At 41.2% G+C, this 12352-nt stretch overlaps 1 protein-coding gene across 3 annotated transcripts in view; it reads right to left on the bottom strand.

The window, feature by feature from the left end:
- LOC111160212 (prostaglandin E synthase 3) overlaps positions 1 to 8564 on the bottom strand; it is a 24176-nt gene extending 15612 nt beyond the window's left edge. For all 3 annotated transcript variants that reach the window (XM_022523118.1, XM_022523120.1, XM_022523121.1), the window contains exon 1: positions 7972 to 8564. In XM_022523118.1, coding sequence (XP_022378826.1) covers positions 7972 to 7973 — 2 coding nt within the window. In that variant the 5' untranslated portion in view covers positions 7974 to 8564. The remainder of the gene's footprint in view (positions 1 to 7971) is intronic.
- Positions 8565 to 12352: the final 3788 nt, after the last annotated feature.

Below are 12352 nucleotides of genomic sequence, written 5' to 3'. Positions count from 1 at the left end.
GAGCCGAAAGCAGAGGCTTTAACCCACTGAGCCACCCAGGCGCCCCAATCTGGTGAGTTTTAATTTCGATATGCAGAAAACTACAAACACCCTTCACTTTAAAAAAATGGATGTACAGGGGCACCTGGGTGGCTCAGTGGGTTAAAGCCTCTGCTTTCGGCTCAGGTCATGATCCCAGGGTCCTGGGATTGAGCCTCGCATAGGGCTCTCTGCTCAGCGGGGAGCCTGCTTTCCTTCCTCTCTCTCTGCCTACTTGTGATCTCTGTCAAATAAATAATGAAATTAAAAAAAAAAATGGATGTACAGGAGAAACCTGGGCGGCTCAGCTGGTTAAGCATCTGCCTCTGGCTCGGGTCATGATCCCAGGGTCCTGGGAGCAGGGAGCCTCTCTCTCCCTGCTGCTCCCCCTCCTTGTGCTCTCTGTCAAATAAATAAAATGTCAAAAAAGAAAAGGAAAAAAAAGAAAGAAGAAGAGAAGAAGCTCTTTGATATAGAAAAATGTACTGGAGAAAATAGCAGTAATGGTCATTTAAAAGAAAAATGTCCTACTTCTGTAGAAGTATTAAAGGCATTGAAAAGTGTTGACACGTGAATATTAACAATCTTTATGATAAAATAGGCAAACTTTTTAAAATATGTTTTATCTTTAACTCATGGCCTCATTCAAAAAATAATCAAACAGGAAAAAAGCAAAAATAAGTGTTAATTTTGACTGAAAAAAACTAACTTCCTTAAAATTTTGTAAGTTCTATTATTTTTTTAAAGTAATCTCTACACCGAACGTGGGGCTCAAACTCCTGGACCCTGAGATCAAGAGTCACACCCTTTTCCGACTACATCCCCAACTTCTTATAAGGACAGGATCAGTCTATCTAAAACATAACCAACAAAACTATTCCCAAAATAAAGGCCTCTCAAACAAGTCAAATGTACTTTGAAGATATATATGGATCTGGCAGTACTTCTTTTTCAGATTTCCCAAAATACAGCAAAACCTCAAATTAACAAAATATAAGATCAGGTTAATTTGTAAGATGGCTTTCATAACTATCTTTCAACTACTGACCACTGATCTACTTTCTACAGAAGATATAGTAGAATTTGGCTGAAATGTGATACAGCAGAATATGGGACTCATAGTAAAAAACTCCTCTTAGGCCCAATCTTTACTATCAAGCACCTCATGTAGCCAAGCCTAGCAACTAAACATTAGAGTTTGAATGTTATTCAATAAACAATATTTATTTAAACATAGAGCTAAGAATTGTTCTGGGGATAGAGCAGTCAACGAAACAGACAAAGCTTCCATTCCAGTTAAATAAAATTTAGTCCAAAAATCTTCTAGGAAATATGGGTAAAGGGATCAGATCCATTACTAACTACAGTTTATCTTTCTTATTGTATAAATCGGTAATACAAACCAAGATAACATTCTCAAGAGAAAAAACAAAAAAGGTAACATGCTATGGTTATCAGTACAGCTGAGCTTTGAACAACATGTGAGTTAGGGGCGCCAACCCCCTACAAAGTTGAAAATCCAAGTGTAACTTATGACTCCCCTGAAACTTTAATAGCCTACTGTTGACCAGAGCCTCATTGATAATGTAAACAGTAGACTAACAAATACTTCGTATATTATATGTTATACATTATATTCTTATAATAAAACAAAAGAAGACCATGATATGAGAGTCCTAAGGAAAAAAAAATACATTATGGGTTGCCTGGGTGGCTCAGAAAGTTAAGCATTAGACTCTATTTTAGCTCAGATCTTGATCTCAGGGCTCTGAGTTCAAGCCCCACATTGTGCTCCATGATGGACATGGAGCCTACTTAAAATAAAAGGAGGGGGCGGGTGGGTGGCTCAGTTGGTTGTCTGCCTTTGGTTCAGGTCATAATCCCAGGGTGCTGGGACTGAACCCTACACTGGGCTCCCTGCTCAGCAGGGAGTCTGCTTATCCCACTCCCTCTGCCCTTCCCCTCCTACCTGCTTGTGCGCTCTAAAATAAATAAAATCTTAAGAAAAAATACATATACAGTACTGTATTTACTGGAAAAAATTCTGCCCAAGTGGACCCACACAGTTCAAACCAGTGTTATTCAAGGGTCAACTGTACTTAATGACCGTTTCCTTGTAAGTTTGTTCTTAATAGAGCATGATTACTTGTCTGAATTAAAGGATCATTTTGAATTCTAAGATAAAACAATAGAAATTAGAAGACTAGCTTTTTATTAAAGCTTAATAATGGAGTAAATCTATTCTAGGTTTAGGAACAAACACATTTCTATTTAGTAGGAAGCTTCTTAAAGACTAGATTCACTAGGGGCGCCTGGGAGGCTCAGTGGGTTAAAGCCTCTGCCTTCGGCTCAGGTCATGATCCCAGGGTCCTGGGATCGAGCCCCGCATCGGGCTCTCTGCTCAGCGGGGAGCCTGCTTCCTCCTCTCTCTCTGCCTGTCTCTCTACCTACTTGTGATCTCTGTCAAATGAATAAATAAAAAATCTTAAAAAAAAAAAAAAAAGACTAGATTCACTAATCTTTTATACATCTCAGAATACCTTTAAACATCAAGAAGGATTATAGAAGAAAACTCATTAAAACCAAGAAAAAATCAGGGCGCCTGGGTGGCTCAGTGGGTTGGGCCTCTGTCTTCCACTTGGGTCGTGGTCTCAGGGTCCTGGGATCAAGCCCCATGTCGGGCTCTCTGCTCAGCAGGGAGTCTGCTTCCCCCTCTTTCGCCGCCTGCCTCTCTCCCTACTTGTGCTCTGTGTCAAATAAAAATCTTAAAAAAAAAAAAAAAGAAAAAAAGAAAAAATCAGCAGTAAGAGGCTATAAAATTCAGAATTAGATTTTTTAAAAGTTTGTCAAATAGTCCATCATTTGTAGAAGAGAATCAAGACACAGGTAAATCTTTTTAAGTTTGTACTAAGTGAGGAATGATATGGAAACATGAAATTCTCGTATAAAAAGGGAAAAAGTAGTTCCAGGTTCATAGACTGAGTAGTTTTTCCTTCATCAAAAGCCTGGTCTATAAATGTCTAAAACCACTCTCTTATATACACATATTCTTTCCTCAAACAAATCCCAAGATACGTTTCTCATACTTTCAGATCACTGTAGCTCAGTTGTACTACCATGTAAAACTTTCTGGAAAGGTGATCTGAATACACATGCTAGTCCAGTGGCTTCCAAATTATGTGCTAAGGTGCATCAGGGAACCATGAGAAACTCAGAGGGTTACTGCAGGTATTTTAGATTTGAGAAAAATTTAGTGATACTCAACCTCAGTCCAGACACCAGGTGGTGGGGCGCCTGGGTGGCTCAGTTGATTAAGCATTTGCCTTCAGCTCAGGTTATGATCCTAGGGTCCTGGGATTGAGACCTGCAGCATCTGACTCCCTGCTCTCCCCCTCCCTCCTGCTTGTGCTCTCGCTCAAGTAAATAAAATCTTAAAAAAAAAAAAAAAAAAGATAGCAGGTAGTTCAGTTTCAAAGTAGACTATACCACATCCCTCTCCATTTACCTTCATTTTTGTGAAGATAGATTTTTGGTGGCTGTTTTGATTTTTTAAAAAAGGGTGGGGGAGCCATTAAAAAAAAAATCAGTGGGGAAGAGAAATTGAGATAGATGTACCCAATCTGAATTAAAGATGTAAGAAGTTACAATGCCCAAAGGGTATACATAGTCCATCAGTAACTGTGGTTATAAAAGAAATGACATTTTTCTTTCAACCTTTGTGAATTAACTTTTCAAAGGCTGAAGGCTGTCTGGACAAATTTAAGTTTTTGGACCCAACTACATAATAAACAGAGCTGCTACATTACTCCTTTTGGCCAACATCACCACAAAAACAAAAACAAAACACAACCTACTAAGACCAAAAGGGGCAAGCCAAGAACATTCGTGAACCTGTGTGTCAGTTCCTTTATTTAGTAATTCCTACTCTAAAACATCAAAGTGAAAGCTGTTCTTAAAGATAGTATTTCTCCCAAAACTTAAGAACCTTTCTTACAAGCAACCCCAACCTTCCTATATTCCCACCTTTAGCATATATCCTTGTAAACATCTCGAAAGCAGATACAGTAACCTTTCTACATACAAACAAGACTCGAACAAGGTCAATGTCTCACTGCCTCCATTACAAACAAATTTCAGCCTCTGGGCTCCATTACCATATGTCAAGAAAAGACACAGGTTTTAACAGAAACAGCTTGATTAGATAATAAAACAGAACTACAGAAACATATTTATTCCTTTGGAAATAAGAGGATCACCTCAATTATTCTTCCTTTTTGTAAAGTGGAAAAAATAAGCCCTCTGTCAGAAATCCTGAGTTCTAATCCTATAGGACAGTTCCTTATACTAACTAGCATTGTGTGAAAGAACTAGATCTTGGAACATAAATACATACAAAAAATTTTCAAAACACCTCTCTGTAACTTAGATCATTCCAGTACACAAAGATAATTAAAATGCTGAGCTGGAAAGGACCGTGACAAACACTTTTTAGCAATACAGAATGACAACCTGTAAAGATCAACTACTGTACAGAAAATGTACAACAGCACATTATGGCTTTGGAATACAATATAGGGAAGAACAAACTGCTGCTCAAGGTTAAAGTAATTGGTATCTTCCTGAAAAACCAAAAAGTTCAAAGGTGACCTAGGGAAGCAAAGTAGTGAGCCTCAAATTTAAGATCTATCATTGCCAATCTACACGGTAGATAATAAAAAGTTTACTACAACACATACTGTACTTCTGCAGCAAAATACACTAGGTTCAATAATTTCCAATTTAGCAACTCAGATATTTTAAGAATTTGAGAGCTATACTGATTCTAAATAGTCCACACTGCAAGGGTATTTTTTTCCTGAAAAGCGACAATCACTACCACCCAAGACCCCCTTTTGAAACAAACAAAAAAAAAAACACAATTAAACATGGGTATATTATTTAACAGTATATACTTGCCTGCACTGAACTGATTTGTCACTTCCAGTTTCAACTGCTTTCTAGTTAAAGCCTAACTAAACACAGAGAAAAAGAAGAAAATCCAGTTGCCAGGTTACACTGGTTAAGAAATCAACAATGAACAAAGCCATCAGCAGTTATTCTTCCTTAACCTACAAAAATCAACCATACGCCATATGATCACTATTAGAATTTACTTTTGGAGACTAAAGACCAATTTTATTTTGGGGACTCAATTTTATAAAACTGAGTGATAACAAAAAGATTTCAACCACTACTAGAGATAGAGTACGTTTCTGAAGAGTTTATTAACTCAAGTGCAACACAACCCAAAGAATGACTTCAAATAGCTTAAAACTAAATAAAACAGGGGCTCCTGGCTGGCTCAGTCAGAAGAGCATGGGACTCTTGATCTCCAGGTCATGAGTTCAAGCCCCACACTGGGTGTAGAGATTACTAAAAACAAAAAGCCAACAGAAACTTAAAAGTACAAACGAAAAAGAAAACTTTTCCTTAAAAAACAAAATAGAACTTTTCCGTTTGTATCTATTGTCAATGAGTCTAAATCAGAATCAGAACTAACTACAATAGATTTAAAAAACAATAAACAAACAAACAAGGCAAACTAGCACCCTCCCCCCACAAGGAGAGGTCCTAAAATCCTACCCTTCTCCAAAAAGGGTGAGAGATCGAGTTTTTATGCAAACTATTAGACAAAACTTTAAAAACCTGATTCAAAGAAACATATCTAGAACACCTCTACTGAAGAACATCCAAATGAGAAAAAACACACTGTAAAACCCTTAAAATATCCAAATATGAGTATCTCTCTCCACCTTAAAATAAGTTTTATAGCAGGCTCAGTTGAAGAGCATGAAACTCTTCATCTCCAGCTTATGAGTCGGAGCCCCATGCTGGGGACAGAGATTACTTAAACATAAATTTAAATTAACAGCATGGGGTGCCTGGGTGGCTCAGTGGGTTAAAGCCTCTGATTCCGGCTCAGGTCATGATCCCAGAGTCCTGGGATTGAGCCCCGCATCGGGCTCTCTGCTCAGCAGGGAGCCTACTTCCTCCTCTCTCTCTGCCTGCTTCTCTGCCTACTTGTGATCTCTGTCAAATAAATAAAATCTTAAAAAAAAAAATTAATAGCAAACATCCACAAAATGAACCCTATTTTGCCAGAGTCTTCCGGGGACTGGATGATCCACTCAAGGTTTTTTTCAATTCAAATAACCGCTTCATAATATTTATCTTGTAAACTTGAATTCAAGTCATTAGTTCAAGAAGATCCCCTAAATAATTTGCAAGACAGCATTTGTAAGAAGGGATTTATCTGGCCTCTTCAAAACACACACTTCATAGCATTCTTGTAAGTTAGAATTGCTTTTTGGAATATTGATTATTATGCTTTTCATCTGAGTTTTTAATCTATTTATCTAATGTCTCTTATCTCTTTATTTCATGTGACCTCCCAAAAGTGTTTTTCAAGTCAAGCTTGGTAATTCTTACGGAAAATATTATTTTGTTTGGCTACATTAGTCTATTAACAGTTGGTAGCTTCTCAGAGAATTTATTTTCTCCTCATGGAGTTTCAAAGTACAAAAGGCATTTTAAAACTGACAATTCTGCTACATTATTTGGAACAGAGATTTCAAAGGGAAAAGAGAAAGCTACCTTATATAGAGTAAAGTGTTTTATTAGATACCAAGGGGGTGTGGGATCCTTCCAAAATTCTAATATATCCCTTTTATACAGTACTCCTGGGTTCTTGAGGCCTGCTCTCCATCATCAACTAGCTGTTTTGTATCCAAAACTTATCCATTTAGACGTCTAACCCAATATACTCACCAACAGTATCATTATTTTATTAAGCGAACCTTTGAGAGTATGTTACTTTTCAGAGGAATTGAAATTGTTACCCTTCATTTAGTCTCCCTATGTAACTTTGAGGAAGCAGTTAGTATCCAAAAAACTATAAAACCAACAGTTCTTATATCTAGAAGAACAGAACTTTTCCTGAGAAGAATATAATGGAGGTGGGAATGCCAGACTTCTATTCGTTTAAAAAAATCACTATGTTTTTTAGTTTACCATGATCAACGAAAATTGTTAAAACAAACAAAAAAAACCAAAAACCTGTCACCTCAGCGTAAACAAATTTAAGCTCTCAAAGACAACAAGGCAACTATGTACCTATTTCACCCTTCATTAAAAAAGGGTAATGAAACCTCACCTTAAGTTTAATGTAAAACACAGAAAATGTCCCAAGTATCTTTCGACTCGCCACGTGCTACCTGCTCAATACTAACTCCTCGCGGCCAGGGACATGGTTCAGTTTGGGTAACCTTCGCTCCCATCAAAAGACTGGCGTTAGGAGGAGGCTTGGAAAGACCCATACCCAAGAAATCACGACCCCGTAGAGATGGTGACGGTACGACCTCCCTGCAGTTGCCTAGCAGTACCTGTCGCTCACGGCTCAAGGCCGCGTGGTCCTCTACGAGGAGAACCACCAGCCTTTGGGAGCACCCACCACAGGTGAATTTGGCCCAGGGCCTGGTCCCAACACCACCGAGCGGTAGAATCAGACCACCACCCAAAAAGCCAAGTGGCTATCCAAGAGGGTCCACGCCTCCAGGGCGCCCGCTTGGCAAAAAAGAAAACCTCACAGGAGAGGAAGGCCTAAGGCTAAGTTACGGAGTTGGAGTAACCCAGTCTGGGAAATGAGGAAAAGTGGGATTTCTGCCTTGGGGAAGCCGAGGGACGGTTCCGAGGTGGGGAAAGAAGACATCTGGAGGAAAAATGTCCTCCACCCGCCAACGGTAACCGGAACAAGGATACTGAACCTCCCACAAGAAAGAACGACTGCCGCCACCGGAGAGAGAAAGCCGAAGGGGCCGCAAGCGGGGGAGGGGAGACGGCAGCTTCCCGGCAGCCCCCTGCGCGGCCTCGGCCTCCCTCCGGGACGACCTTCCCTCGGCCGGGTGTCGCACTCACATCGTGAACGGGGCAGGGGGACGGGCGAGCGGGTGGGCGGGCCTCTCCGGCGGCAGCTGCTGGGCAGTCGGCTCTTCTCCGGTGGCGACTCGGCGTTTTCTTCCCGGTCGCGGCCTCTTCTCGCTTCCCTCAGGCGACGGCGGGCTCGACCTGGGTCCCCAGAATGCACTGCGCGGAAAGAGCGGCTCCTCCGGTCGGGGAGAAGAGGAAAGTGTAGGAAAAGGGGCGCGAGGACGGAGAATGAACGTGCGTGCGTGCGAGCGAGCGAGGGGTGGTGAGGCCGGGCGGCGGCTGGTGACGCAGCAAAATGCCCGGGCCCTGCCGCCGCGCGTGCGCACTCTTTGTTTTCGGGCTCCTGCGCGGTTTTCTAGAGATATCTACGGAAAGGGCGGGGCCTCCCAGCTTCTTCGCGATCCTTCCCGGCGCTGGCCCCGCCCTGCGTCGGCTCCCTCGGGTCTGACTCGTTCCCGCCTCTCCTCCCGCGCTCCCCCTCTCGCGTTAGAAAACCGTTGGCCGTCTAACCGTCTGGCCACGCGGGTCGGGCCATCTCCCTGAGAAACGGCTGTGTTGCCCCAGGAAGAAGGCTGAGGCAGAGGGACGCAGAGTCGGGAGGCTTGAAAAGTGAAACGGCTTGGTTGCTCTTGAGGGAGTAAACCAGTCTACTGAGGAAACATTCTCCCGCAAAAACATGAGAAAAGCCTGTGCTGGTGATAAGTTTGCGGAAAAAGGCTAACTTCAGAATTGAGGGCCTGGGTGCACCCGGCCATGGTTCTGAAGGTTGGAGACCCTCTCCACAAGCAGCGGAAATTTGAGGTCTTTGGTTAAGGAGGAATGTTTGCCATTTGGGGCGGGCGTTTGGTCCTGCTTTGAGATAATTACTGCTGTAGGTGAGACAGGGAGGTTATTTAAGTGGAGAGTCCAGGTTTATGAGGATGGAGAGACCAGGACACGCATCTGTTGGAGAAGTTTCCCCAGCTGTTTTCAACCATTATCTCTGGAACTGCCGCTTTGTCCCTTGGACTTGGTTGGGCTCTAATGAGGAATAGTAACCAAGAGAATGAAAACAGTACTGACTACCCTAGAAGGCTGCTTAACAGTGGAGGGAGGGACAAATACACCAGGGCGCCGCTAGTTGGAACGCAAAGGAAGCTGAAGTGTTCTCATTTTGCAAAGTGTTGGCTAAATATTAACATTAAGGACTTAGTGGTCTATGCTGACCAAGGCAGGTATTAGGAACTACAGACATTGGATACTGAGCTCAAATCTTTGTTTGAAAGGGGTGTTAAATCCCACCTTTCAAATACTATGATTTTAAGGAGCCCACTGCCTGTTGGAGAACACAAAATACACAAGTTAAGATAGAGTGCTATAACGGAAATACAGAAAGCAATAGGAGCATAACATGAGAGGTCGATATTGACTGGATAAGGACAGGCCCTGTTAAGAAAAATTAAACATGGAAATAAAGCAAGGAGTGGAGGGATGACCTTTCAGTTCATACTGGGACATGGTTTAACCTGCCTCCCCAAGGATTGTTCTCTAGGAAAAGGCACCTATGTTTGACTTTGCTGTTTGTAATATGTTTAGAGCTCAAGATCTCTGAGTGATAAAAAAGCTAACCCCAAAGTCACCGTTTTATTGCTCTGTAGAACGCTAACCAGTTTTGTTAACCTGCAACCTTATCCTAACTTTATTTTTGGTCTCTCTAAATACTTAGATCTTTAAATGCTCCTGAAACCAGCTTTACCATCTTACCAGTTCCATCAGTGAGTTAAATGTTTGGCTCATGTTAATTTGATATTTGTAGGAAAATTATGTTTTTAAATTTTTTTAAAAGATTTTATTTATTTATTTGACACAGATAGATCACAAGTAGGCAGAGAGGCAGGCAGAGAGAGAGGGAAGCAGGCTCCCTGCTGAGCAGAGAGCCAGATGCGGGACTCGATCCCAGGACCCTGAGATCATGACCTGAGCTGAAGGCAGCGGCCTAACCCACTGAGCCACCCAGGTGCCCCTGTTTTTAAATTTTTGAAAACTCTTCTTTGACAGCCTTCTAAAGGTGACAGCAAGAATGTGTGAGAGGGGGCGCCTGGGTGGCTCAGTGGGTTAAAGCCTCTCTGCCTTCGGCTCGGGTCATGGTCCCAGGGTCCTGGGATCGAGCCCCGCATCGGGCTTTCTGCTCTGCGGGGAGCCTGCTTCCTCCTCTCTCTCTCTGTCTGCCTCTCTGCCTACTTGTGATCTCTGTCTGTCAAATAAATAAATAAAATCTTTAAAAAAAAAAAAAAAAGAATGTGTGAGAGGACAGGAATCTCAATAGGTGAAGAGATAGAGAATATCTAGGTCAGGGGCTGGTGGACTTTCTGCAAAGAGATAAGTTACAAGGTCTCTGTTGCACCTTTTGAACTGCTATTGTTGCATGAAAGCAACCACAGAAAATATGTAAATAAATGAGTGGCTGTGTTAAAAACAAAAAAAAAACAAAAAACAAAACAACAACAACAAAAAAACGGAAACTAAGAATACCGAAATTTGAATTTTTTATATTCACATGGCACAAGATACTCTTTTCTAACCTTTTGAAAATGTAAAAGTTGGAGCATTTGGGTGGCTCAGTTGGTTAAGTGCCTGATTCTTGATTTTGCCTCAGATCATGATCTCAGGAATCTCTAGCCCTGTCTCAGCTCCAGGCTCAGCAGGGAATCTGCTTGAGTTTCTCTCTCCCTCTGCCCCTCCCCTAGCTTGTGGACTCCCTCCCTAAATGAATAAAATAATCCTAAAAAAAAAAAAAAAAATTAGGGGTGCCTCCTCCTCCTCCTCCTCCCTGCTCATGCTCTCTCTCAAATAAATACAATCTTAAAAAAAAAAAAAAAAAAGAATGGGAAAAATCTTTTTTACCCTGAAGGCCATCCAGGAATTGGTAGTCTGCTGGATTTAGTCTGCAGGCTAGAGTTTGCCAACCCCTGGCTTGGGTTAGCCCAGAGTACAGGAAAATAATTTAAGATAAGGTTTAGAAACCAAAGGTTACAACCAAAAAATGGTGGTACTGAATATCAGGTTAACTGTTTTCAACATATTTCTCTGACAATGGAAAGGTGTTAGAGTTTTCTTGGAGGTTAATAACACTCTTGTGTTCTAGATAAATTTGGTAACATATAAGATGAAGTGAAAATAGAAGAACTGAAGATAGCATTTAGAAGACCAACCTCTAATAACTGGCAATTTCCCTTATCAAAAGAAGTGCTATGAGAAAAACTGCCTTTCACACAAAAAAATTTTGAAAATTAAGGCACACTGTATCCTACCTAATTCATAGTTTTGTTTTGTTTTGTTTTTACTATCCTCACTGGATATATTTCAAGGGATTTAATGTTAGTGTAGGTCTGGAAATGGCTTCCTCAACCTTTGTAATAAGGTTTATCCATGCTTTTACATGTTATATCAACTATTAGCTGGTAGTGATCTAATCACTAATGGGCTAATCAACTATTAGCCAAATAGTACCAGGCTTCTTTTTCAAACTCTCTAACAAGTTCTGTTTCTAGTAGGGGGCAAAATCTAGATTCAAATATGTATAATTATACTGTCAGAGCTTTTGGGAGAGAAATCTGGAACCCAAAATGACAGAAACTAAAAAATACTTTTCAAGTTTAGATCCCATTTCACAGGTTTAAGCTTAACAATCCCCTGGAGAAAAGAAAATCCCAGACCAATTTTAAAAAATTAGTAAAAGCAACACGGAAATAATTTGTCAATTTTAATTGTACAATAAAACTTGTCTCTGGCATTTTTTTTAAAGATTTTTATTTTTAAGTTATCTCCACACTCAGTGTGGGGCTTAAGCTCACAACCCTGAGACAGAGTCAGGTTCTCTACCAACTGAGGCCGCCAGGCTCCCATCCCTGATATTTGTCAGAGGACTGAGTTTAAATGTGGGTGCATTGACAGTAATAGCAAAAGAGAACTTTACAGATTGACATGAGCACTTAAAATAATTACAACAGGTGAGAGCAGTTTTTTTTTTTTTTTAATTTTATTTATTTATTTGACAGACAGAGATCACAAGTAGGCAGAGGCAGGCAGAGAGAGAGGAGGAAGCAGTCTCCCGGCCAAGCAGAGAGCCCGATGCGGGGCTCGATCCCAGGACCCTGGGATCATGACCTGAGCTGAAGGCAGAGGCTTTAACCCACTGAGCCACCCAGGCGCCCCAGGTGAGAGCAGTTTTATGAGGGGATTTTTTTTTTTTTTTTTTTTTTTTTTTTAAGATTGTAGTTATTTGACTCTTAGAGAGAAAGCACAAGCAGGAGAAGCAGGAGAGGGAGAAGCAGACTCCCTGCTGAGTAGGGAGCCTGACTCGAGGCTCAATCCCTGGAGCCTGGCATCA

This window comes from Enhydra lutris, unplaced genomic scaffold (assembly GCF_002288905.1).
Source record: "Enhydra lutris kenyoni isolate GAN:26980312 unplaced genomic scaffold, ASM228890v2 scaffoldscaffold74, whole genome shotgun sequence".
Lineage (NCBI taxonomy): Eukaryota > Metazoa > Chordata > Mammalia > Carnivora > Mustelidae > Enhydra > Enhydra lutris.
This window is presented reverse-complemented; position numbering and strand designations above follow the sequence as displayed.